Source organism: Motacilla alba, chromosome 1A (assembly GCF_015832195.1).
Source record: "Motacilla alba alba isolate MOTALB_02 chromosome 1A, Motacilla_alba_V1.0_pri, whole genome shotgun sequence".
Classification (NCBI taxonomy): Eukaryota; Metazoa; Chordata; class Aves; order Passeriformes; family Motacillidae; genus Motacilla; species Motacilla alba.
The window spans coordinates 71,526,719-71,552,468 of record NC_052031.1 but is presented as its reverse complement, the minus strand read 5'-3'; the positions used below and the strand labels follow the sequence as shown (position 1 = coordinate 71,552,468).

The 25,750-nt window shown below is 44.9% G+C and overlaps 1 protein-coding gene across 9 annotated transcripts in view; it reads right to left on the bottom strand.

The window, feature by feature from the left end:
- SOX5 (SRY-box transcription factor 5) overlaps positions 1-25,277 on the bottom strand; it is a 281,758-nt gene extending 256,481 nt beyond the window's left edge. For 2 of the 9 annotated variants that reach the window (XM_038155099.1, XM_038155102.1), the window contains exon 1: positions 24,868-25,097. In XM_038155099.1, coding sequence (XP_038011027.1) covers positions 24,868-24,959 — 92 coding nt within the window. In that variant the 5' untranslated portion in view covers positions 24,960-25,097. Of the gene's footprint in view, positions 1-13,232; positions 13,299-21,577; positions 21,748-24,054; positions 24,422-24,867 lie in introns of those variants that run through there. The other 7 variants (XM_038155106.1, XM_038155105.1, XM_038155101.1 and 4 more) reach the window with 7 other exon arrangements.
- Positions 25,278-25,750: the final 473 nt, after the last annotated feature.

Genomic DNA, 25,750 nt, shown 5'->3' with positions numbered 1-25,750 from the left:
ACTCCAAACAAACAAACAAAAAAGAACAACAAAACAACCGAAACCCCAAAAACAAAACCCCAACCAACCAACATAAAAAAACCCCAAAAACAAAACCCCTAAACAAACAAAAAATCCCAGAACCCGGCATTCAGCAGGAGAATGTCACTGCATCCTTTCACTCGTGCCCGGTTCCAGTGGCTGGCATTTTCAGCAGTCTGTGAACCCCTCCCCTGTAAAACAGCTCATCCGATGTGCAAAGGTTTTTACCTTTCTCCTCCCTCGCCCTCCATCTCCGGGCTTGCTTCACAGGGGATGATCAGAAAGTGCAGCTGTGACCAAGCTGCTGGCCTCACTCTACCTCCTGCCCATCCCACAGGACAGGAACATAAAGCACAAGCCAGATTTTAAAAGACATTAAAGTGCCAAAACCATAGTTTGCCTTGCTGCTAAGAGAATTTCAAACACGCTTCAAATATTGAGATAGCTATAGATTTCTGAAAATCTGCCTGGGAGCCCATCTATGGCTCCGAGCACCTGCACAGATCTATAAAATCATCTCACTCTTCTTTCTTGTACCCAATTCATTAGCAAACATTCCATACCCTTTTCATCATCCTTAAAAGCACTTACAAATACTAATTACTCTTCACATATCCCTTCTCCTGTGAAGTAAATAAGGATTATTATCCCCTCTGAAGTAAATACAGATTACTAACTCCTTTTTGCAGGCTGAGGATATACAGAAGGGGGCCTTAAGAGTAGAGAGGAACTACTGAAGCACAGAGTAAGACACAGAAGTTCTCCATCCTGTGCCCAGGCTGTGACAGTCTAAATCTCACCCATCTATTTGCAAACGATACTCTCAGCCCAATTGTTCCTCTCTGCTGGCTGATGATCAAATACTTAATGCATGCCATAAAATGAAAATATGAACTCACCCGCAGTGCCTCTGATTTGTCATGGCCCATTACTTGGACAGGGTGGTAACGTGCCCACGTGACAGATTTCAATTTTATTATAGTCTCTATTTGCTCACTCACTTAAGATGTTTAAAGAAGAGTTGTATGGATTATCAGGCAGTCTGGAAAGTTCAGTTCAGAGCTCTTCAAACATATTCATTTTCATCTTATTAGCACAAGTAAAGTAAAAGCCTTAGGCAGGTAATTTACCATCCAGTTTATCCAAAGGGACTTCTAAAGGAAAAGTCAACCTTTGTAAATTGTTGGTGATAATCTCCAAATTGATCATTAATTATCAGCTGCTGCTGAGCGTTTCTTCCATCAGCAGCACTGTGAAAATAATAGATTTCTCAGAAAATCCACCATTGTTGTCACTGCCACCTGTGCAATCAGCCCTTATTAAAGCCAGCCAAGTTCCAGGGCAGGCAGCTGCCTTGCTAAGGGAATTCTGTCCAGCCACTGCATTTTCCAGGCAGCTTAAAAATTAGTTATCCACCAAAAGGAAAGCATTTCTTATTAATGTTATATTTTCCATTCTTTACCTCCCCATGTATAGTAGCAGCCACAATTAATTTAAAGCCATTCAACTGTGCTTAACGCAGAGCACATTGTTTTGTACTGCCAAAGCCAAGCTGACACACACAAACTCCATCCTTCCCTCTGCAGCTCTGTGATTTTCTTCTGCTGCAAGTCAATGCTTACAATCTAACAGTAAAGATTTGGAAAGACCATTCCAGACCTTGTCTGTGAAAATGAACTCTGAGCAGACCAAGGGTGCACCATCTCAGGTCCCCATCACACAGGATCAGAGCAGGACCCTTCTGTGCAAGAGCCTGCATGTCAAAATCCAATGCAGCCTTGCTGCAAATATTCCGACAACTGCTCTCCAGAACTGTGAGTATACACACTAAACAGAGTTTCCAGGATTTTGGGAAATCCCGTGACACCTGACGTTGCACAGCTCCTGCTTTAATCCCCTGCCATGGACAGTCCCAGCTGACTTGGCTGCAGCTGCCATGGATGTCACACACCTCTCACCTTAGCGTGACCAAACCTGGCACACACACTCTAAAAAACAACCAGGATCCCAAACAGGAGCACAATAAACTGAGCCTGACAACCATTTAATGGTGTACTGTCAAATCACAGTGAAAAGGAAGCAAAGAATTGATATTAGAGGGAAGATATAGGCAGCTAATGACATTTTTTAGAACTACAGTATCTGGAAACAGTATCCAGAAAAGGCTGCGTGGTCACAAGGCACATCAGTTTACTCCAGCCTGAAGATGGGCTACAGGTAAAAAGGCCCCGAGCCAGGTGATCTGCCAGCACCACGGGCTGCAGGTGTAACACAGCAGCAGCTGCAGTCCCAGCAGCACTGCAGCTCACGGCTCTGGTTTTGCACAAACCGAAATGCAGGCTGGTTCCACAGCTGGGCATCCACAGCACCTTGACAACGCACACAGGCACAGAGCAAAAGAGTTTTGCTCACACTTAAAAGAGTGACTGCTCACTGGGTTAATGGCCTCTGTCCACTGGCAGCAGCTCCACACTGAGTCCCGACAATTCCAAATGCAGGGGGACTACAGTCACACAGGTGGAAAAACACAACAGCACCACAGCTGAAAGAAGAACCATCCCTTAAAGACAGTTTTGCTCAGATACTCTCAAATTCACATAATTTAGGTTTACAGTTGCAGCCCAGGAGCTTTTAAATAATAGATATGGAATTTCTAGTTCAAAGGGCAGGAAGCCTGGAATGGAACAGAGCCTTACAGAGAGATGAGACACAAACCTGGCAAAAAAGAAGGGAACAGGCTTGTATTTTTACCAGTGAGAGGGTGCCAGGGAATGGGCTGCTGCTCTTACAGGAGCTTGAGCCATAAATACTTTAATCTTGAGTAAAGAAAACAAAGGAATCCATCCAAACTGTTAAGGTGTGCTTCTGCTCTGGACAGGGGGAATGTCAAATGGCACCACCTCACTGGACAGTCCTGGCACTGAGAGCCAGACAACTGCCTCTCATGCCCTGGGTTAAACTTCCAGGACTGAAAACAAAAACCAAAAAACAAACCCACACTCACGAGTGCAAGTAAAACACAGTTCAGGGAGAGAAAATAAATGCTGTGATGTGATTTACAGGTAATTCTTTTCAGGAGAACAACACCAAGACTCTCAATGTATGTTTAATATTGGAAACAAGATTTGTCATCAGCAAACAATTCAATAATCCAGTTACATGAGCAGGAACAATTCCTGGGCTGGTAATGAACACCATGATATCAAAGTTGTCATCTCTTAAACAGCATCTTGGTTGATTTTCTGAACATGAGCAGTCCTGATTAATTCAATTGTGCCCTCAGTGTGTTTAGTGCCTGCCTAGGTACGGGAGAAGAGAGCCTTGCAAAGGTCTCTCTGAGGATTGAGTGAGCTTTGAAATTCTAACTTGGGCCACGTTATATGAAACAGAATCCAGCTCACTTGCCAGGAAGCAATAAAAGAGAACTCAGTGAGCCTGCTCATGTGAATACATCTTAGCAGAATCAGGGCCCACTCGAGCCACAAGGGAGGAGAAACTCAAATAAAGCATTTCAGTATAACCATTCTTTCAGCAGCTCTTAGTCTGTATTAGCAGCTAACATCTGAGGAAAGGAAAGGTTTGCTGCTTGGCAGTGGTGTGGTGTTAATGTAACACAATCTGTTAAATGAAAAAGCAAAATTAATTCCAATTTGGTGTCTTCACATTTCACACTCCAGAGACTCTCATGGACTGAATGAAAGACAAGAAGGGGAAGAGAAAATTTAGTGATTTTTAAAAAAATTAATTGTCTATTTCTTTGCATTTCACCCAATTGAATCAAGAGGCAATCTGAGGAGAAAATAAGAAAGGTCTCTTATTTTTATAGGTATTTCTCCCCCCGTGGCCTAAGAAATGTCTGCCTGTGTCCATCTTTCACTGCCCACTCCCCCTCTTCCCCTTGTCCTCTCCACAATTCACATGTTTAGCTTTACTTCATCCTCACAGCAAGCAATGGATTAAGCAGAATTACTCACTGCCATGCCAATTAGGGATGAATTAATTACAATTTTGCCTCCCGTCCCTCGAAGGCTGCAAGTTTTTCTACCAAGCCCAAGATGAACTCGGTGAAGGGAAGAGTCAAACACTCCAGAGTCTGCAGACACCAACTCTTCCTCCTGACCCATTCAAGCCCCTCTGCCCTGGGGGGACTTGATGTGAGCTCTTCTCTCCAGGCAAAGCACAGCTGAGCTGCTGGGCTCCCTGGACATCAGCTCCCAGGACTGTAAGGGGGCAGCAGTAACACCTATTTTCCAGGGGCATTCTGCAAGTCAACCCCTGAATATTTGCAAAGCACCTCGGGGCCAAAGCACGTGGGGCGCAACAGAAGGACAAAAGTTAGCATCACCAAAATAAAAACAAACTGGGCATGTTCCAACCAGACTGCTCCTAGTGAAGTCTCCCTGGACCTCCACTCAGGACATTTTTGGTTTCCAGAGTTACTTGCACCCACTGTCCAAACCAAAAAGCTGCAAAGCCACACAAGACTTTTCTTCCTCAGCGGCCCATTTTTTCCTTATTTATTTTTTTCTGAAAAAAAATAATTTGCCATACCACCCACCACCCACATTCACTCCCAGGCTAATTATACATGGAAGGACAACCAGCATCAGGATGATGATAGCTTACAGAGTCAAGGGAAGGCCTAGGCAAATAAACAGGATAATTCCCCCTGGTCTCACTTTTTTTCCACTTGCTGATGAATCTCAAAACCTGTACAGCCATATGCCTTAAAAAGGCTAAAACAATCTTTGTTTCCCTTTTCTCTCTTTTTTGCTACCCCCATATGCTTCCGGCAGCATCCTCCCCGACCTACAAATTGCCAGCCAAACCTTCCCCTTCACCCTGGTTACGGAACCAAAGGAAGCAATTCTGAGGCACCTACTGCCTCCACTTAAAAAACCCCAAAAGAATTAAAAATAATCCAGCAGCAAGAGCCAAGGGCCCAGTATCATGTCATTTAAAACTCTATATCCATTAAAAATTCAGAAGTGGGACAGAAAGCAGGCAGCCATCTCTCACACAAGCTGACCCAGGCAAGCAGTGCCCCCATCCCTCCTGTGTCAATTCCTTCTTCCACTCCCTTTTCACTGCCCAGCAGGAGCATGGATGCTCCAAGGAGAAGCTCTGCACAGCTCTGGGCCAGGCTGGATGCAGCCCTGAGCCACCAGACCCAGTGGTGCCACCCCTGTCTTTCAGAGGGGGAAATTTTTAGGTCCCTTCCAGCCCAAACCATTCTGGGATTCTGCGAGGCCAAATGACCCCCAGGAGATAAAAACTCCTTTAGACTTGAGCAGGATGCCTGACCCTGCAAAACCTCAGCACTTCCAGCTGCCACTGATTCCAACAGAAACTCCAGGCACTTAATTTTGAGCTTTGCAACATAAATTACAAATACCTCCTCTGTGATTGATCTGTGGTGATTTTCTAGAGACACACACCTTGTCAGTCTAGCTGCTCTGCTGAGCCAGCCTGGTGTGGCCTATGACATTATCAAAGGACATTCCTGTGCAAACAGAACCTGAACCCAAATACCAATTTCTCCACAGAATAAATGCAATGCTGCACATTTGGTCAAATCACTTTATAAAGTGGTGAAGGAGGCACCCAGAAAAAGTATCCCATGGATTTGATTATAACACATTTAGAGATTTTTTTTTTGTTATAATTGTTCTGAAATTGTGGTTTTTTAACACACCAAAAAGTGCCTCCATTTACCTGAAGGAAAATATTTTCGTTCAGTTCTCTGCCATTATTTGTTCTGGTCTGTTTTTCACATCTATATAGCTTGTTTCATTATTGACACAGCCACATGAGTAATAACATGTATCATGCCTCTCTCTGAACACAACTCATCCAAAGAAGAATAGGGTAGTTCAGCCAAATGGCTAATTATTAAGGGTATATTTTCAAAAAACAGAAATCAATTGCACATCACAGTCACTGACTGGGGTCATTCATTAATCTCTGCTGTAGATCCTGCTCTGCTTTATAGGAGACATGTCATTAGCAAGAGGCAGTAAGAAAATACTGCAGAAGTTTCAGCTCTCTGAATGACAAATCTGTTTCACAGTGTACACAAAAAAGACACCCAAAAAAAGGAAGATGGAGCAAGTAACAGTGCTGGTTTGCTGGTCCAGTGACAATCTGCTCCAATGCAGCTCTTTTCACCCACTCCTCACACAAACACTCCTAAACACAGAGAGATTCTGACTTGGTTATCTGAACACCACGGAACACCCCAAATGCAGACGGAGCAGAGTTTTAGAACTGGAATACTCACACACTTAGCAGGCATAGAACATTTTCAAGGTAGGATAACAAGACATTTTATATACCTAGGATGTTCAAGTGCCCTGCCCATAGAGGGCTGCTTTAATTGTATACCCTTAGTAAACTGAAAAAAAAAAAAAAATCCATGAAAGGTCCAAGCTTTTGGACTTAGTAATGTCCACTGCCTAAAATCAAGTAAGAAACAAAAATAGGTTGTGTAAACAAAGAGGAAACAAAAAAAAAAACCAAAAACCAACAAAACAAAAAAAATCAAAAATTATTTCAAACCTTTTGTTCAGCACAGCAGTCCAGCCTGTCCAGGTGGAGTGTGTGAAGTGACAGTATTAACCTCCTCTTGTTTACTTATCTGAGTGCCTTACCCAAAGACTAGATGTTGAGAGGAATCAATCTGTGGTCCTCTTGCCTCTCTCTACCTGCTTGGCCACCCTTCAGTGACTACAGTGCATAACTTGTTGGGTGTTGACCACGTCCCATTCCTGACTCTGCAGCAGCAGCAGATGCCTTTTTTATCTTTCAGGTAATAATGCCTACATTTCACAGGACAAAATAATGACATGCCTTCTAATTTGGATCATTAGCCCCGTGAAAGTGCATCCTGCTACTCACTGAATTAACAAGTAATAGGGATAGTAAAAAAACCTGAACAACCCCACTCCAAACAGTAACAAAAAAAACTAAACTACACTCAAATGGCCCAAAATCTATTCTTTAACTGGTGTCATGTACACCCACTTCAGTGTTTCACAATTGCTTCTTCATTCCCCAAACATGAAATCATTCCAAGGGGACTCCAAGCTACGCTGTATTTTCCATGTTTCACTTCAATAAAATATTACAAATACGTTACCATGTAGCTGGGATTTTTTCTGCAATCATCATAACAAAGCAATGTTTTCATAATACCACCACAAACCACGTCTATTACCTCATGCAAGAGCACAGTGTTTTGGCCATGCAGTGCAAATAGTAGGAACAAGCTCACCATCATCTTCCAAAATAGTTCTTTGAACACATTTCCAAAAAACAGTAGCGACAAAAGCCCTGCCACTTCATTCCTTCCCTCCACCCCCACGCTGGATGGGAGCAAAGCTCTGAAACAAGCACTGCCCTCTCCCATCTCTGTGTCAGCAACAGGCTCTGCATCACAGCCATCACAGCCAAAGCACTCTGGAGTCAACAGGAAACGCTCCAAAACCTGCGGAAACGGCATCCATCACTGCACCTTCAGCACTCCAGAGTGAGCCTTCAGAAAAGCAGACAGTTTAATCTTCCTGTCTCACATACCTTAGCCAAGCCATGGTGAGGGCTGGGGAAACACCTAAATTATACCAGAAACGTAAGCAGTGCCCCGTTTTAATGTGAAAATGACGCTGAAAATTACAGCAGGAAAAACTGAGGATGAGGTGAAAATTCCTTTGCTCGTGGCCTGATGCTTTTAGCAAGTCCAAAACCTACAGAACTTCAAAGGAATCAAAGTCACTCAAAGCCTAACAGAGCTGGCCTTTATTTATGTGCTCAATCTACTATATTCCTTCCCAGACTTTACCCAAAATGGTTTCAAGCAACTTACTGTTAATAAGGATTAAACCTACTTAACTGAAGTATTTCCAGAGATCACATCACTATCAGGCCTGATTAACAGGTCTTGAAGTCTACAGCAGCGAGGCTGCCCTCCTCACATATTCTAAATATGACTGTATATTTGTATTCTGGATTCCTTCTCAGTGAGAACCAGTGCATGCAAAATAAATTCCACGATCCCACATCTTGTACACAAAGGGCATCACACATATCCTGCGACTTAAGCTATTCTCCCGAAATTATCTTAGTCTCACACAATCACACTTCAAATACCCCATATGTCCACTTCGGTTATCCCTCCTTTGAAAAGCTAATAAATGTAATACTTAGATGCAACTGCATTTCATCTAGAAACAATTATCTGCAGTACTTTGTGCCAGGAAAAGCATCAATAGGCATGGCTAACAACACTTCCACTTTATTTTCTCCCCGTCTGATGGGCCCAATCCAACAGCCAGGCGGAGTCAATGAGAGGCTGGCAATTGTCTGCAGTGGGAGCTGGACAGAGCCCCACGGTGGCACATCAATGTGAGGTTTGTGCAAGGAGGCCAGTGACAAGCACAGCCTCTGTTCATTCACACCACCACGCTGCAGAGGGAGAGGAAGAACAAACTTCCCGGGATGTTCCCACTACCCACGAGCCAGCAATGCCAGCTCTGGAGGTGGAAGCAAACACTGCTCTCTGCACTTACTCAGCCCTTGTTCTCCCTTCTAAAGCTGTCCTTGAGAGCTGACACAGGCACCTGGTGAAATCAAACACTTACCTGTTACTCTCCCCAGGTGTTTCTAAAATTAAAAAGCACAATACAGGACCCACCCTTGGTGGGTTACACACCAAGGGCTGCTCTCATCTCAAAGGAAAAACAGGCACTCTGCACAACAGTCCTCGGTGACAATGCACCTGTCTTGCTTTACTGAACTCTACCTGACACAGGGTTTAAAAACGGCAAACAGTTTATTTCAGGCACTCACTTGGATGTTTCACACAGATTAATAAAAGGAGAGGGAAAAATGAGCTCTCATTTTCCCCTAAAATACCCATGGAAAGGGTGTATTTCCAAAGAGACTGCATGAGCCAAACAATAAAAAACACTCACAAGTGCCCCCTAATTCCAAAAGGACTCCCAAGTGCTTTGTACTTGCTGGCTCACATGCAATGATTTCCCAAACAATTTTTCATTTCATTATTTTATTATCTTTTATTATTTTATATATTTTTCATATTATTTATATATATTTCATTATTTTATTATATTTTATTTATGAAAATCACGCACTCTTCCTACACTCACACTCCTGCCCCCCTCCTGCTTTCAGTGTTACATTTAACAGCAGAATCTTTGGAAGTACAGATGTAATGTTGTGGGAGATAAGAAACCCTGCTCATTCTGGTGAGCACGCTGGGAAAGGCTCAGCTGGCAGGTACAAGACAGGGCACACAGCCAGAGAAGGGCTTGCATGGCTGGCCTGTGCTCCCCTCGTGCACGGGGCACTGATTGTCCGGGGACACGGGGGGACACCAGGTGATCCAAAGGGTGATCCACAAATCCACACCTCCTTTTACTCAATCTTTTACCCAAGACTGGGTAAAGGATGGGTGAACAGTGACACTGCAGTGGCAGGCAGGCAGAGAGGGCTTGCTTTGGGTTGAGTTTAGAACACAAAAAGGCTTGGTTTGTTGCAATAAGTGATATTCTTCAAAGAACAAAGTCTGTGTGTCCCCATTGCTACATCATGCAGCCTTTCAAAGCTAGGAGACAATTCTGGAGACTTTTAAATCTGTATGTGTCCGGGACTTCCTGGAAGGCGCAGGATGCACTCAATGCTCCAAGGGATTCCCAAAGCCCTGCCTCCATGTGCCTGACCTCACCTCCCCTCTCCCTCTGGAGCTACACAGTCCAAGGCTGGCAGGCTGACACGCCATTGCCATGGGGCACCTGCATACTGCAAAGCCCACTCGTGTCTGGGGCTGTGGAAAGACAGGCCACAAGCAGGGCTGAAGTCCAGCCATTAGGCCTGGTCATTTGCACCCAGGTTTAACGCAGATGCAGCTGCAACCTGACGGCAACACCAAACTCGCTGAAAATCACAAGAGCATCCTCCTCTGAAAACCAGCATCTCAAAATTTCCACAGGTCAGAGGGCTAAACTTAGTGGGGAGGGGGATGGAATGCAGCAGTTTCCTTAAAACCATCACAAAGAGACCAGAAACCAGAATTTCGGTGGTGGAAAGAAGGAAGAAATGAAAACCATCACAAAGAGAAAGAAACCAGAATTTCAGTGGTGGGAACGAAAGAAGAAATGAAAAAGAGAAGAAAAAAAAAGAAGGGAGAGGCCAAGATATTTGCTCATCTCGTATTTAGAGCATAGGAGAAACTCAGCCTTAAAAGTGTAAACCAAATTAAACATTTCAGGGGTCTGGCTTTAAAAGCTGCCATTTTAATAAAAAGGGGGACAATTGGGAGGTTGTTTAAAAACTGTAGCTGCATTCTCCTACCCTCTGCCTCCTCCTTCTCCCAACCCTTCCTCCCACACCACCAACTGCCATCTCTAATTTACCTTGCCATGCAGTCACTCCAGAAATCCCTCCCAACCACAGAGGACTGGAGGAATCTACAGAAAATAAACTGACAATAAATACGACTATATTACCTAAAGGGAGGAGGGGCAGCAATGAAAATTACCAAACTGTTGACATTGGTCAAGAAAACTTTCCCCTCTAAGATTTCAAAGAGCACGAAGGCTGAGCAGCAAAGGTCTCATTATGAATTCACTCAAAACTGGTTTTTTGTTTTTTTTTACAGAGTTCCTTCTCCCCCATCCCTGAATACAGGAGCCCATTCTTGTGCAATCATTGGTGCCCAAGAGGCTGCTATTTCCCACTCCTGAAGAAACCCATTTTATGGCACACAACGTGAAGAGCTGCTTCGTCAATCAGATGGTTAAACAGCTCCAGGGGAGCTGCTACAGGGAGGCATGGTGACACTGCGGTGGGAGAACTGGCTTTCTTTCCATCTGGGTCACCACTGGAAGGGCCCCAGAGCTTCCTTAAACTTAACAGGTTTATGGTTTTAATCCCTACCTGGGAGAATAACAGGACTCCTCATAAAAACGTGGAAAGCAAGTGTGACTGCAAGTGGGGAGAAGGTGAAAGGGAAGCAGCTGAGGAGGAGAAAGGATGGGTATAACATAGAGAGAGGGCTGCAAGTCCATCCTCTTGCTGGGACTGAAAACATTAACACTGTTAAGGCTTATTTCACACATATTTTTTAAAAGAGTTGTATTTTTGCTGTCCACACATCACGATTCAACTAAAACTATGCAGAGGCCTTTACGTTTCCAGGAATATTATCATAATTCCATCCACAGAAATCCAACTTTATCTGCCTTTCAGTATCTCGGACCTTCTCCACAAAAAGCCAGGCTCAGGCTAATAAAATGTAACAGTTTAAAGCAGCACTTTCTGGAGACCACGTAACACACAGAAAAGGAGATTTTTATTAAAATGAGAACATAAATATCAATCAGTCCTTTTATTCACCCTCCTGACATCTTGGAAGCAAACAACCCAGCCCTACTTATGTATCAGCAGTACATTTACTGAGGAGAGCATCCTGCAACACGATGAACTGACCCAGGCAGCTCTCCAGACACAGCAGCGAGGCCTGTCCAAAGGTGTTACCAATGCAGGACTAACGTGACACGGCACCAAAGGGATGGCCAGCACAGAGCCTTGGTCACACGCAGGAGGCTGCATTTTTGCCCTCTTTTTCCACACATGCACCTAAGGGAAAATACTACCAAGCCCTTTCAAAGAAGGACTTTCAAGGAAGAAAAGGAAAGGAGAAACTGTTTTGCCCTGCATATTTTATGGACAATTGCTAACAAAGAGTGAAAGCTCCACAGATTACTTATTCTTCTCTTATGGTGGATTTTCCTCTGCTTAACTTAAGGGTAAAACATGAACTGGTCAGAGTACCAAATTCCCACATACCCACATCTCCCAACTTTCAAACTTTATTTTATATAGCTGTATATTTCATAAATAGGGTTTTACCAAAGGTTTTAGTCAGTCTCATTCATTCTCAACCTTAAAACAGATGAATTGGATCAAAATGATTGTATTACACTCCTGTAAATTATGGTATCAACTTCACTTTCCACCACTGCACCACCAAAGGAAGAGCGCGGTCCTGATTTAGAGCTGTAAATTCCCATCAAATGGGAAAGTGTTAAATTCAGAAGAGCTTTTGGTCCATTAACTTCCATGCTGATTTGACACGCTCTGCAGTGCTTGGGCAACAGACTCTGCCATACCACGTATTCCTAAGCAAACAGTGCTTTGTGTCATAAACCATCTGGGGTGTCAGCTCCACGGGCCACTCATCCAGGCTCCTCTGATACACTTGGAAATGCTGAGGTGCAGAACAGAAACTTTTCCTCCCCACAAAATATCTTTTGCAAGGGTAAGGGGGATGCTGCCATCAGAGAAACGGCGGCAGACACAAAATTTTGGCTGTTTTCATTATTCCACCAAAGAAAACCACTGGACAAACAAGCTTTCTAAAACACTGGGATTTTTCTAAGGTGCCAGCGAAAGTGATACCCCTCATAATCTGGACAGTGCTCCCTTTCATATCAGAGCCTATGGCTGCAAAGCTGAGTGCCAAGCAGATGGTTGAAATCTGTTTTGTATAAGAAGTGTGCGCGCACACGCGTTTTTTTCAGATGGAGTTCTTTGTATTCATATTCAGGCCTAGGGTCTAGCCATCAAAACACTGGCACCGAAGCAATCATTAGCTGCACTTTAGACAACTGGCAACGAAGGTATTCACAGTTCTCCACAAAATGTTCAGCTAATACCTCCCAGATGTATAACTAAGGGAAAAGATCATCTTCTTAAATTGGTATCAGTGCTTTGGATGGCCTTTCAATAGACTGCACATGTATGTAAAAAGCTATTGTATTTATCTCCTCCTTAAAATAATTCTCTGTTATGCTCTAAGTGTTTATAGCACCTTTTAAAAATACAGGCTTCCACATCAAATTCTACCCAAATACAACAGCAGAAAACTCCATTCATCTTGTTTTCATCTTTCCAAGAAGCACCTAGCAGGAAATTCTGTAGATAATTTTAAGACAAAGACTTTGTCCTTCTTATCTGATAAACATTTAGCTTATTTAAAAAGTAACTGTAAGATAGGCTCAGCTGCTCTAGAGGAGTCAGTTCCAGACAAGATGAGCCTGTTCCTGCTACCCTGGACAACTCAAGCACGTCACCTCAGTCAGTTTCTAAGTGGGTTGCTTATTACCACAAACAGCAAAACCAGAAACGCTTACCAGCATGGGGCTCTGCTGTCTGCCTGGGCTTCTCATGGAATCAGTGAACAGGGGACAATAATTTGCCTGGTGACAAATTAACAGAGGTCACACTTTGGAAAACTGGGGTTATCAAACAAATGTATATTTGGAAGAAGGCATTTTTGTGCAGCAGTCTCTCTGCAGGCCTTGGTGGCCGCAGCTGGGAATTAGTACCTTAGGAAACACACAGTTTCAAAACCAAGATTGATTTTCTGTGCAGTGCCAAGTCCACTAAGGGCCAGATGTTAGCTCTGGCATAATTCAGGTAAATTTTCACCATGGCCATTCAGATCATTCTAATGTGCCAGGCATACTTGTGGTTTAGGAGAAGACAGTTAAGCTGTCACCAAAGCACAGCAACACAGAACTCCCGAAATCCCCAGTTTGCTGAAGCCTGCAGAAATCCCTCCTGATGCTTCAGAAACTCTGGTGACATTGCAACCCGGGGATGTACGCTGCAGGATAAGGAAAGTCAGGACTCTGCTCAGGGATCTCCACACCAGCCACATTTCCACGCCATCCTGGAGGACTGGGGTGAAGAAGACCAGCCCTTTTCACGGAGTTCAGCAGGACACTAATTAATTAATTAGGCCCACGTTTTTGGGACCTGACACTGAACTCCAGTGCTGCTGAGCCCAAACGCTCAGAATGAATGGGCACTTTTTTAAAGGATGCCTTGGCCGGCCCTATCACAAAACAGGTCTTTGTGAACACGCTGCTGAAGAAGTACCACTGAAGCACCGTGGAACTGGCCTGATCATAATCCATTATCTTGAAAGTAATGCCACTCTCAAAAAGCTCATCAAAGAGCATAACTTAACAGCTTAGTCATGACTTTCAAAGGCAACAGAGATCAAATCCACCCAGGACTACCTCGGTTTATACCCATTTTCTCGACAGTGTGTAGAAAAGGATGCGGCACACAGCCTAGATGTAAAGCTACCTGCAGACCTCAGCATTTCAGCCCTACCCTTACAGAGCATGCACTTGGAAACAAGGGAAAAAACCCACTAAAACACATTAGAAGAACTTTAACATGAATAAGAAAATAATTCCTCCCTTTTAATGACCCCGTATCATTTCCTTCATTTCAGATCTCATTTAAAAAGCGGATGTCAAACGTTTGGGGAAGAATCCCAGTGCAATTTGGGTTCTGCAGCGGGGATTCTTGCTTTTAGGCTGGTTGGTTGGTGTGCTCACTCTGGCTGCCTGCACTGCAACTTCCAGTGGAGTCTGTTCCTCACATCAATGCTCTCCACGTGAACAGTTTTTCCCCGGGCTCACCTCATGCCTGGTCCTTAGGTTATCAAACATATGACAGCTCTGAAGATGTTAACTGTTCCCCAGGACCAAAGTTTACCTGTTTGCAGCACACACAGCTTCCCAAATTACTGCTTAAACCCAGCAGGTGCTGCTGCCCAACTCCAGCTATCCAAACTTGCCTCCAGCTAAGGAGCTGGTTCAGAAGCAACTCAGATAACTGGAGGGGCTACAAACAGCATTCCCTCCCAGCCCTCCACGATACAACTGTGGCTGCAAACATTCCTTTAATTTATTTTATTAATTATACTCCACAGCCCCTACTTTACATACTTAAGCGATTTGAATACTATAGTTCATCTTGCTAGAATGAGACCTTTAGAAATTATAATTGGACAGAGAGAAGTCTGTAATTTGCAGTTCTTAGGATCTCAAGAAGGGAAAAGGAGGGTGTCTCGAGGTTAAAAAACAGGACTGCCAGGCAGCATCGCTACTTTTTAAACTCACACATGCAAAAGATTTTGTGACAGCGTTCCTCAGTTTACTCATCTATAGGTTGAGGCTAATCTCGCTGCTCAATCTAAAAAGCACAGAAATCTTCATGATTTGTATATCAATGCTTGCCAAATGCTCTGAATTCCTAATCAAAAGCCTTTACAGGAAGTATGAATCTATTATTAATAATATCAGTACTTCTAACAGTAAAGCAACTTCTCCATACGTGCATCTGGAAAAAAAAAAAAAACAAAACAGAAAGAGAATACCCATGCACATACATTGCTCGATTTATAAATTGTTAAGCATGGCTTCAGGACTGAAATCTCATTCATGAACCATGCTAGGGATCTCTTACCTACTCCCTGTTTCTGAATTTTCCCCATACAAAGACACATTTATATTACTCTAAGCTCTAAGCACAAAGGCTGCTCTGTGGAATGGAAAGAAACCTTCTTTTTTTGTGTTTGTACAGTGACATGCATAATGGGGTCCTGATTCAGGATGCTTGCACTCTACGAAAACACACTAAATCAGTGACACTAATACACATGAAGACTATCTACAGAAGAGATGCATGGCATACTGCAGTGGCACAGCATCTTCCCCATCATTCGCCTGGCGTTCCATGCAAACGCCTAATGTGCACTCCCGAGTCACACGATTCATTTCAGACTTTAGGCAGGAACAGAAAAAGTGAGCAGAACTTACAAGACATAAGCAAAGGAGGAGAGCCTTCCACTGAGAAATTCTGCCAAATTCTAATCTCAGCCGTAAAACCAGAATCAGCCCGATGTTCGTGGGGTTTTGACAAAGATGAGAACCAGTAGCCCTCTTTAAAACACACCATAAATTTCTACTTCAGTGTCCAAAACCCAGGAGCAAAAAACAAATCAAAGCCTGAACCCGAAGAGAGAAATGTATTTTCCGTGTCCCTGTTACATTCAAATTCAAAAGCCTAGATATTTTTAACAGACATGGAAAAAAAGAACTATTTGGCTTTACTCAGCAACTGCAGAAGGAAACTGTACCAAAAGAATAATGTTGCATGTTCTGTTTTCAGTTGATTTCATTTAGCCTTTCAGTTCTATTTCAGTTATGTTTCATTTAGCCTATTTTTATTTTTTTTTTAAATAATCATCATGTTTTGGTGATTCACATTTCACACCATCCCAGGAACAAGTCATGTAAATACAACACAGCAAAATGACCCAGTTTGTTAATAGACATGCAAAACGGGTAAGAACATCCTTCCCTCCGCCCTTACCCACCATCACCTTCCCACACATCTCATGTCTATCCAAAAAAGCCTCTGCCCCGGTGAGGCCATGGTATCAAAATTTAGGGATAAAGCCCTAGGAACTGAAACCTGACTTGGCTTCCAGTTGGGAGAGATGTTTCCAGCCTTGATCTACAAAGTGAATGCAATGAGGACGCTAAGGGAATTTATCTGGAAGCAGAAGACTTCTCTGCAGTCTGATGCAGCACTCAGAACCTCAGCTCCCTCCCAGCTCAAAGCTCAGCTCAAGGGCTTTAGTCCTAACCCAGGCAGGCCAGCCCTAAAGGTCAGAGGACACCACACGCTTCCTGCCCTTCGTTAAGCATTCTCTCTTAAACCAAGGAACACTTCCAAATTTATAAAACTGGCGTGCAGAGAGGCACTCTGGGCTTCCAGACTGTGATGAGTTTTACTTCATCACACTCTGCTGCAGTGCAGTCCCTTCGTGCCCCCCAGCAGACACTCCAAACCACGGAGGACAAACAGAAACCTGCGCGGACGGGTGCACACGCCCCCGACGTTCCGGGCGGCTCGCTGCTTCAAGCGGCAAAAAAATTCAGGTGAAATATGTAACATAATATTTCCATGCAACTACGGTGAAAAAAGAGCAATAAAAGCATTAAAAACTGTTTAGAACCATTAATACTTTCTTTAGTTTTGGTCTTCTTCACTGGCAATGGCGAGTAAGTCCAGCTCGCCGTCAGACACGGTAACTTTGGCCATGCCCAACCTCTGAGACGGATCAATGGAACTTGGGCCAGCGTTTTCATTCCCAAATTCCTAAAACAATTAAGCCCAGCACCAAAGAAACCAAGAGGATGACAAACTGAATGGGTTTCTCTTTCCACAAACTACGTTCCTAGGGCTTCTTCCTCTAGAGCCACAAAGGTCCATGAAGAACACTAGATGCACACAATGCTCTTAACTACAAAAACAGAACATATCTCTCCCACAAGTTCCTCACCATTAAAAAGATTTCTGAGTGTTCACACAAGAAAATTAAATATCAATTCACTCTGCTCATATTTTTGCCCCCAAATGTAACAGAATTATGTTATGACAGAAACAAATGAGCAGTAATAAAACTATAATAAAATCACAAAGAAAATTAGCACTAAATCAACATTTTTATGGCATATTTAGGGAAAAAACCACACCCCAAAAAAACTTAAAGACAGTCTATATGAACTTGAGAAAACACAAAACCAGAACTGCATGGCAAAACAAAATAAAATTATTATAGATCTCAAAAAGCATATGCCCAAATCAATTTCAATACTTGATCTTTAAAAAAATGGAAGTATGAAAATGAAATCTGGAATACTAAATATAAATTTAAAAAATAGCAAAATATAAATACAGTTTGAGAATTGAGAAATGCTACCTGATTAATCCCACAGTACTTTTAAGGGAAACAAGGTCAACATCATTTCAAACTTCCAAAGCGAGCCCCACAAGCTTTTCCTCATTTTCACTTCGCCTCTGAGTCCCACAAGTCAAAAATAATATCATCGTGTAGGAATTTTTTTTTCTTTAAACGAGGTGACAAAAGGACAAGTTCAAGAGAAGTGCCAAGCCAGATCAAAACCAGGACACTGGGAAATGTTTGCCAATTTCTTTCAAAACAAACAGCTCCCCCAATACCATGGGAAGCACCTGAACTTCATATCAACATCTGATAATTCTAGCTAATGGAAGTCAACGTTTCTTTCTCGGTCTGTTTAAAACAATTGAATAAATAAATTTCGCACCTATCCTGAAAAAAGACAGGCAGCTTCTCTGGATTACTACCGTACACCTCACAATTTCCATCCACTTCTCACATTCTTTTCAAACCCACGGCCCCTGCAAGCAGCGCTGGCTCACTAAAATTCTTCCAGAACCTCGTCTAAATTCGCCGCCTCCCAAGAACTACCGTCAGGGAACTCCACGCTGTCCCAAGGACACGTGGGCTCAGGAACAACTTCTGGGGACTCCTGCCTTCCCAGCTGGCACGGAAGGGGTGACCAGGGCTGGGCATGGAGTGACGAGCGGCGTCTCTCCAGCGGAGGCTACGGCGCGCTGGGCTCGCCGCGGCACCCCCGGGGCCCAGCCCGGGCAAGGCCACCTGGAGCAGGGCAGCCCCTCGGGAGGGTGTGGGAGAGCTGAGACAACACCATCGCCCGTGGGTGAGGACTTCATGGTGGTGGTGGTGTTTTGGCAACGGGGCCGTGGGAGGCGATGGTAACGGGACAAACGCCGCCAGTAAATCCTGCGACTGCCGGCCCGCAGCCGCTGGCCAGAGCCACCCGGAGCTCCAGAGAAAAACAGCCCATTCCCATTCCAAAAAGTTCCAGAAGTTCTGGTTTGGGTAATTCAGCAATGTGACGAGGATCTGCTTACTTTGCAGCCTTGTGGGTTTTAACATACTCGTGTACAACGTAATTTTACGTTTTGTAGGAAGAAGACTTCACAAGTTTTCCACATTTGATAAAAATCCATAGAAACTCTAAGAGGGAAATAGTCTTTGCTTTTAAGGATGCTACTTGTTAAACAACAAACTCTTTGCCATCATCAGAGAGGCACTACAGCTATTGATTAATTGCTGTGAGCACTTCTTTTCTCTTGACTACAGTAGCAGAATTCACAGGCACTGAATATTTCCAGTCTGGTAAAGCACGACAGCATTTTTCCCCTTCCACTTCTGAGTTAATTACGCTACAACCAGGCCTGAGCAAGAAATTAACAAAATAAAATAAAACGGAAAGTCAAGAGGATGCCAGACTGACTTCTGCAACAGTTGTGAGGCATCTCACACAAACATAAAGTTACCCTATATTTCAAGTCCAGTATGAAAAGCATGTGAAGAAACTGTAACTGTACCTTGGGAGGAGACACTCTCGTTCCGGTGTAAATATTGTTTAAAGCGTATTTTATACACCTACAGATATATCACGCTGCACAGACACACATTCCCATCCTATCAGGCAGCTTCACATTTAAGTAACTCAAGCAGATACTCTGTGCCTCCTAAATGATAAAGCCATAAATGCTCGTTAAAGCTCCCCGAGAGGCAGTAAATATTTTGTAAACTAGTTATATATTTAAGATCTCTGGACAGAAAGAGAAGGAAAAAACAATTCCTCGCCCGTGTAAAGGTACCAATCAAACACACTACGCACATAAACACCGCAAGATGCTTGGTGGGAGACTGTGTATGTGTTTGTGTGTGTTTTAATTAACTCCTTGAATGCATATGATGAGCCAGCCACCCAGAATTAGTAATGCCAAACTCCCAATTTGATTCAAATGCAATGAATACAACAGTTGAATTGTGCAGGCTGGTGTGTCACTCATCAGCTCTCTCATTTGGGCTTTTGCCTTCCAAGGCTAGTTCACAATTTCAGCAACTGGTAAATTATTGAGATGTTCATTAAAATCTGTAATCTGTAACAGTCAACTTCTTCCTAGCCAAGCATAAGCACAACAAATTAAATTAGTGCATGCAGGACATTAATGAATAGTCTGCAAGCGCATTAATTCCTTCAGCCTTATCTCAGGGAAATAAAACTGTTCATTTTTGTCACTGCGAAAAACGAGTATCTGCAACTTCACACTGGCACTCTGTCTATTCTTCCAATCCCAGATCCCTAGAACCATAAACTTGAGCAATCAAATCCTTTTCCCAAAACGTCTCAATGAAGTTAAAAGATATTCAGCTCGATAGTAACCTTTTAAATGAAAGAATCTGCTTCTACAGGTAGATTTTAGGAGAGTGGGACAGCATTCTGAGCGAGCTGAGTAACGGAAAGGTGTTATTCTTTCTCCAAAATTCTCAGCAAATGCAGCAGAATAAAGCTTTTAGGGTAACTTTAGCTAAGAAAAGCACTCAGGAATACGCAAAGTTTCCTTTTAAGAAAATGACTTCTCCATTTGACAGTGTTGGTACAACCCCAAAATAAATTCAGTGGGAGTCTGAAATGACTCGTGCAGTGCAGCAGTAAGGCAGCTAAGTATATTTTTTTCCTCCCAGCAGAGGCTTGCTTTACATCCTTGAGCCTTTCCCTTCCCCAAGCTATTCACTGGAACGGGGAGCGTTCCGAGAGCAGCCACCGGTGACTGCCAACGCTGAACTTGTTCCACTGTCCCCATCCCCACTGCTCCCATCCACGCCTTTTGTCTTTTCCAGCTCTGCCTTTTTTCCCTACAGAGGCTCTAACCCACCCGTCCTCCTTCTACGAGCGCTGCGTGCCACTTCACCTTCCCCTGGCACGCTGAAAATAAAGACGGAAAAAAGCGAAGGAAATAATGAAGAAGAGAAAGGATGTCACTCTGTCTGGGTGCCCAGCAGAGCCTCTCTCCCAGCCTACAGAGAAATGTAAATACGCAGTCATTAACTGGGGTTTAGGAGCATTCTGTACACTAGGGGTATTGTTAAGCAGTCACTTTATCTATTTTTCATTAATCAGATTTTATTAAGACATTAAAACTTTATGTCGGGCATTTCTGAGTTTTCATCATTCTGTAAATTTCCCAGCTGTCCGCGGTGGTTCCGGCTGCATTGCCTCTACCTTACCCTCAGTCAAATAAACTTTCTTTCTATTCTAGTGGCCAGACTTGTTATATTTAAGTATAATGACCCAACTTTAAAAAAAGGAAAAAAACCAAAAAAAAAAGAAAAAGAGAGAGACAGAGAAAAAAAAAATCAGACAACAAAAGACTTATTCTTTTCAAGACCTTCAGAGCCAATGCAGGGTGCCACAGGCGCTCGCACAGCACATCCCAGAAGTTCCCCTTTCCCCATGACACACACGGAGTGCATCCCAGTTCTAATATCTCCCCACAATGTTGCTGCAAACATCATCCCCCTCACCGTACGCATTCTGATGCTCCTCTCAATCAGGCAGCTGAGCAACCACAAACAGAAATAAAGGCGTGCGAGCAACTTCTCAGGCAAGGACGAAAATCCCCACAATTTTGGCACGGTAATTAATTATACATGTTAATTCACAAAACCTACTGCAATTTACCAGTGATGCTGAATGAATTAATGAGTGTTTATTTGTCTGATACCGAGGATCATTTTCATTCCGAGTGCGTGCCGCAAATTCCCCCTGCTAATGGCCACAGACACAGAAGAGGAGCCCCCTGAATTGAGCTCTCTTCAGCTGGGGTGCCTGAAAGTTTCTCAAGTGTTTGCAGCTCGCTGAGACACACCAAAACCTCGCAGGAAAGCCAGCAGGGAAAGAGGAGAGACGCGCAGATGCTCTGGGATCTGAGCTGCAAACAACTTTGCCTGACAAATCTTTACCTCCTTGCCACTTGCCGTTCAAGTTTAAAAAGGAGCAGTGGGAGACGGGCAATGGTAACAGAACCGAAGTGGGACACGCTGGAACGACAAGCTGGACGCCAGCGACTGCAGAAATGCGCTCCAAGAACCGTGCTGACTGAGAATGCAGGAGGAGAACCTGCCCCAAACACCTGGAAAACAATGATCCGTGCATCGTGCACACACACACACACACACACTCTGAGATCCCTGTGCAGGAGAAGCGTGTCCTCGTGGCTGCTCCCTGACAAACACACCCTATGGCATGGACAGTGCCTGGGTCTGTGGATGTTTGTGTGTGACTATAGTCAAACACACGCAGTGTAAACACATGGTAATGATTAACAAAGATACTGTCTCTATCCCCAATTTCAACTGCGGATGGAAAACTGCTCAAAAAAAAAATTTTTTTAAAAAAATTGCATGTCCTGAGGTTCATTTTCATCGCTTCCCATTTCTGCTGCTTGCTATTATCTGCATGGCAAAAGGAGAGCAGCATATTGATTATTTAACTAGAATGTTTACAAGAGCAAAGCTGGGATCTCTGAAAATGAAACGTATGCCTAGGGGCAAAAAAAAAAGAAAAATAAAAAAAAAAACCTAAGAGAGTAGAGAAGCTCATTCTAAGGATGATGGTTGCCCCAAATGACTTGTTTATATATAAAATTTATATAAATATCTATGTTTACAATGCAGAGAGACTTCAGCTAAAAAAAAGTCCCCCAGCAGGAAAATGAAAGGACTTCTTTCTGCTTCAGAGAGTTTACAAGCATTGTGTTCATCACAAAGTTCAAAGAATAATCAAAATCGCTTGCTTATAAATTTCTATGTGTAAACTTAGTGAGGCACACGAAATACTTGAATCTATCGATTGCATGAAAAAGACAAATACAAGATCATGATGCCAGATCAAACCTGACATCAGGAACAGTAACAGTTTCCTCAGGTAGTTGAACTAAGTTAATGCAGTGCACGTGAACAAAACCAGTTTTGTCCTATTATTGCAATGCCAACAAACCGAAGGAAAATGACAAGTATTCCAAGTCTGGAAAATTAACTGCATTAAAGACAACCTTGGAGTAGAGCAACCTAGCCAATTTCACTTTCTAGTAAGAAAGCGTTCTAGTTTCAGAACAAGGATAGAAAGTGTTAAAACAGTTCTTTTCCGCATTTCCAAATTTTAATTTTCTCCGATCTTTTAATTCAAGCGTTCTTTCCTGTCCTTCCTTTGCATGCGTGTTCCTCAGCCCACTTAAAATGTTTTTATCTTGCCTTCTTCCCTATGCCTTTACTATCGAATTCAGTAGGTTTGAACGATGAACAGCTTGACTTAGCATATTTTTAACCAGCTGGTCTAGCACCTAGCTTGTATTGCATAGTCAGATACAACCAAATGTTTATACAGGAGGTAGCTTTCACGAAGAGGAGAAAAACCTCAGTGAGGCGCATCCTGGCATTCTCTCATTTACTGCTTGGAAATGAAAGTTTGGGTTGTTTACTGCAGCCGCACAAGGGGCTATTAATAACCTCTACAGGAGAAGCCGGAGGGGAGGATGCGGGACCATCAACGCACGGGCGCACGAGAGCCTGAGAAAACGCTCCAGACATCTCAGGAGAACAGCTCGTAGGAAACAGGGACCGAACTCCCGGAGGTCGCAAGCCACCAGCAGTGACAGCAGCAACTCGGCTGCGAGCAGGGAAGGCTCCTGTTTCGGGCAGGGAATCGGGCACATCTACGTCACACCCCGAGCCCGCTCGTCACAGCCAGACCCGGCTCCTGACACCGCGCGACACAGGCGACGGCCAAAACTTGGAGGCAAGAGTTTCACTTTTTCCCTTTGCTGCTTTCTTCCCCCCCGCCTCTCTCCTCAGGCAGAAAGATGTTCTCCTGACGGAGGGCTGCGATGTTAACTCGCCTAAAAATAATAGCTCCGGCTAGATCAACAAAAGGTCATGCGCTCGGCGCAGCGCCTTCCCAAGTTTGACGGGAGCCCGAGGCTGGGAGTTGGAGGATGCCCGGCAGCCCGGCCGCCACCGGGCATCCTCGGAGCGCCCTGCGGGGAGCGGCGGGCAGGCTGCGCCCGGGAAGGGCGAGCGGCGGCGGGGCACGGCGGCCCCGAACAAAGCTCTGCGCCGCCCGGGGCCGGGGCTCGGCGGTGCCCGGCAGCCCGGGCAGTGACACGGCGCCGGGGGAGCGGGGGGACGCGATGGCAGCGGGGGCAGCGGCTCGGAGCCCGGCCTGCTGCCGGAGTTGCGCGTCCGTGTGCCCGCTGCCCATCCGCGCACACGCGCGCCAACAGGCGTGCTCCGAGAAATTAAAAAAAAAATAATAAAAAAATAGAAATAATAGTGCAATAACAAACAAAGCGCGAAACAGAATAGGGGAAAAAAAAAAAAAAAAAAGGGAAGAGACACCCCCACACGCATCCACACACCCCCGCCCCAACAACTCGACTCACCTTTCAAACTCCTGAGGTAAATCAGGGTCAGTTAGCATGCTGGAAAAGCACAATTTCCCTTTGTCACAGCAGCCACCTATGGTCGCCTCCAACTGAACCTGTCAAGTGAGTCCAAACCTTCTAAAGCGATTGATTTTCTCTCTCTCTCGCTCGCTGTGTGCCTCCCTCCCTCTCGCTCGCTCCCTCCCTCCCGGCTCGCTCGCTCTGAGCGAGGGCTCCTTGACCAGTCTCTTAAAGGGGCAGCGCGCTCGCAGCGCCGCGACCTCCGGGGGCCTGTCCTTCCCTTCTCATTCCGCTCGCCCGCCGCCGCCGAACGCGAAAAGTCAGCTCCTCCAATGTCCTGGAAAAACGTGCAGGGGTGGAGGGGAGAGAGGGGGGTGTGGGGGAGGAGGGGAGAAAAAAAAAAAAAACAAAAAGCGGTCCGGCAATCCACCTAAAGCGGCAAGCCAGGAGCAAATCCCCTACGCTGAGGAAGATCAGTGGAGAAAGAAGATAAAACAAGAGCAGACTGATTAAATTGAAACAGTTATCAACTCTCGGAGTTGAAATAGGGGAGAAGAGATTAAACACATAAAAATGTTACCAAAGGCATTTGTGTGCCGAAGAATTTTCATTCCTTTCCCCCCACCCTTCCCGGTCTCTCGCTTTCTCTCTCCTTCTCTCTCTCTCTCTCTCTTTGGGTAGAGGGAAAAAAAAAAAAAAAATCACCCGCACAACAATCAGGCATTGTTCTGAGGGAAGAAAAGCAACTTTGACAGATTGAAATATAGCAGAGGCCCCTTCAAGGAAACCTGTAAACAACTTGTCACTCACTCTGTCGGTCTCACTGTTAGCTCTTGCTTTCCACAAAGTGCTGCGAACCGTCCTGGCAACAAACCCAAAGTTTCCTCAGCTCCAAACTCCATCAAACAGCCCCGTTGTGTGCGAGGGAAAAGGTAGCCGCATGCCAAAACAGCGGGCGCGCACACGATCGCACACACGCGGATGTTCGAACAACAACAAAAATAAACTTTCCCTTCGTCTGTTGGGGCTTTTCTCGTTTTCTGTTCAATCGCACCCCCCTTTTTTCCCCCCGCACTCTCCGGGCGAGCAGCAAAGCCCCCGCGTCCGGCTGCCTCTCGCTCCCTGCGCAGACAATCGCTGATAAGGAGGTGGACGCGGCGCGGCCGCAGAGCCCCCGGGCCGCCTGCCGCAGTCCCGATCAGCCCGATAACCATCTGCCGAGGGCAGGCAGGTACCGGGCCCGGCAGCCCCGAGTGCTCCGGGCGCGGGGGAGCGCCGCGGGGACCGGCCCGGGGTGAGCCGTGCCAGCGCAGCGCTCGGTGCCGCGATGCCCTGCGATGCCCTGCGATGCCCTGCGCGGCCCGGGCACCGAGCTCGCACCAAGGGGCGGGAGGGGAAAGGATAAAACAGAGAAAAAAGCCGGGCGCCCTGCTTTGCGCACACACGTGCGCGCACACCCACGCCGGAGCGCGTATCTATCCCCCGTTCTTTCCAGTTCCCCTGCCCTGAGTCTTTTCTCTCTTCCCCCTGCTTTTATCTGCAGCTGGACAACATTAAGGGCCTTTAAACCCACGTGGTTCTGAGCCCACGACAGTGCGAGGAGGTCCACTGCCACCCCTCTCATCCCTGCCTCCCAGTGGCGCGGAGATGGCAAGGTTACTTTTAGGAATATGTGCACGCATTTGCGCGGAGC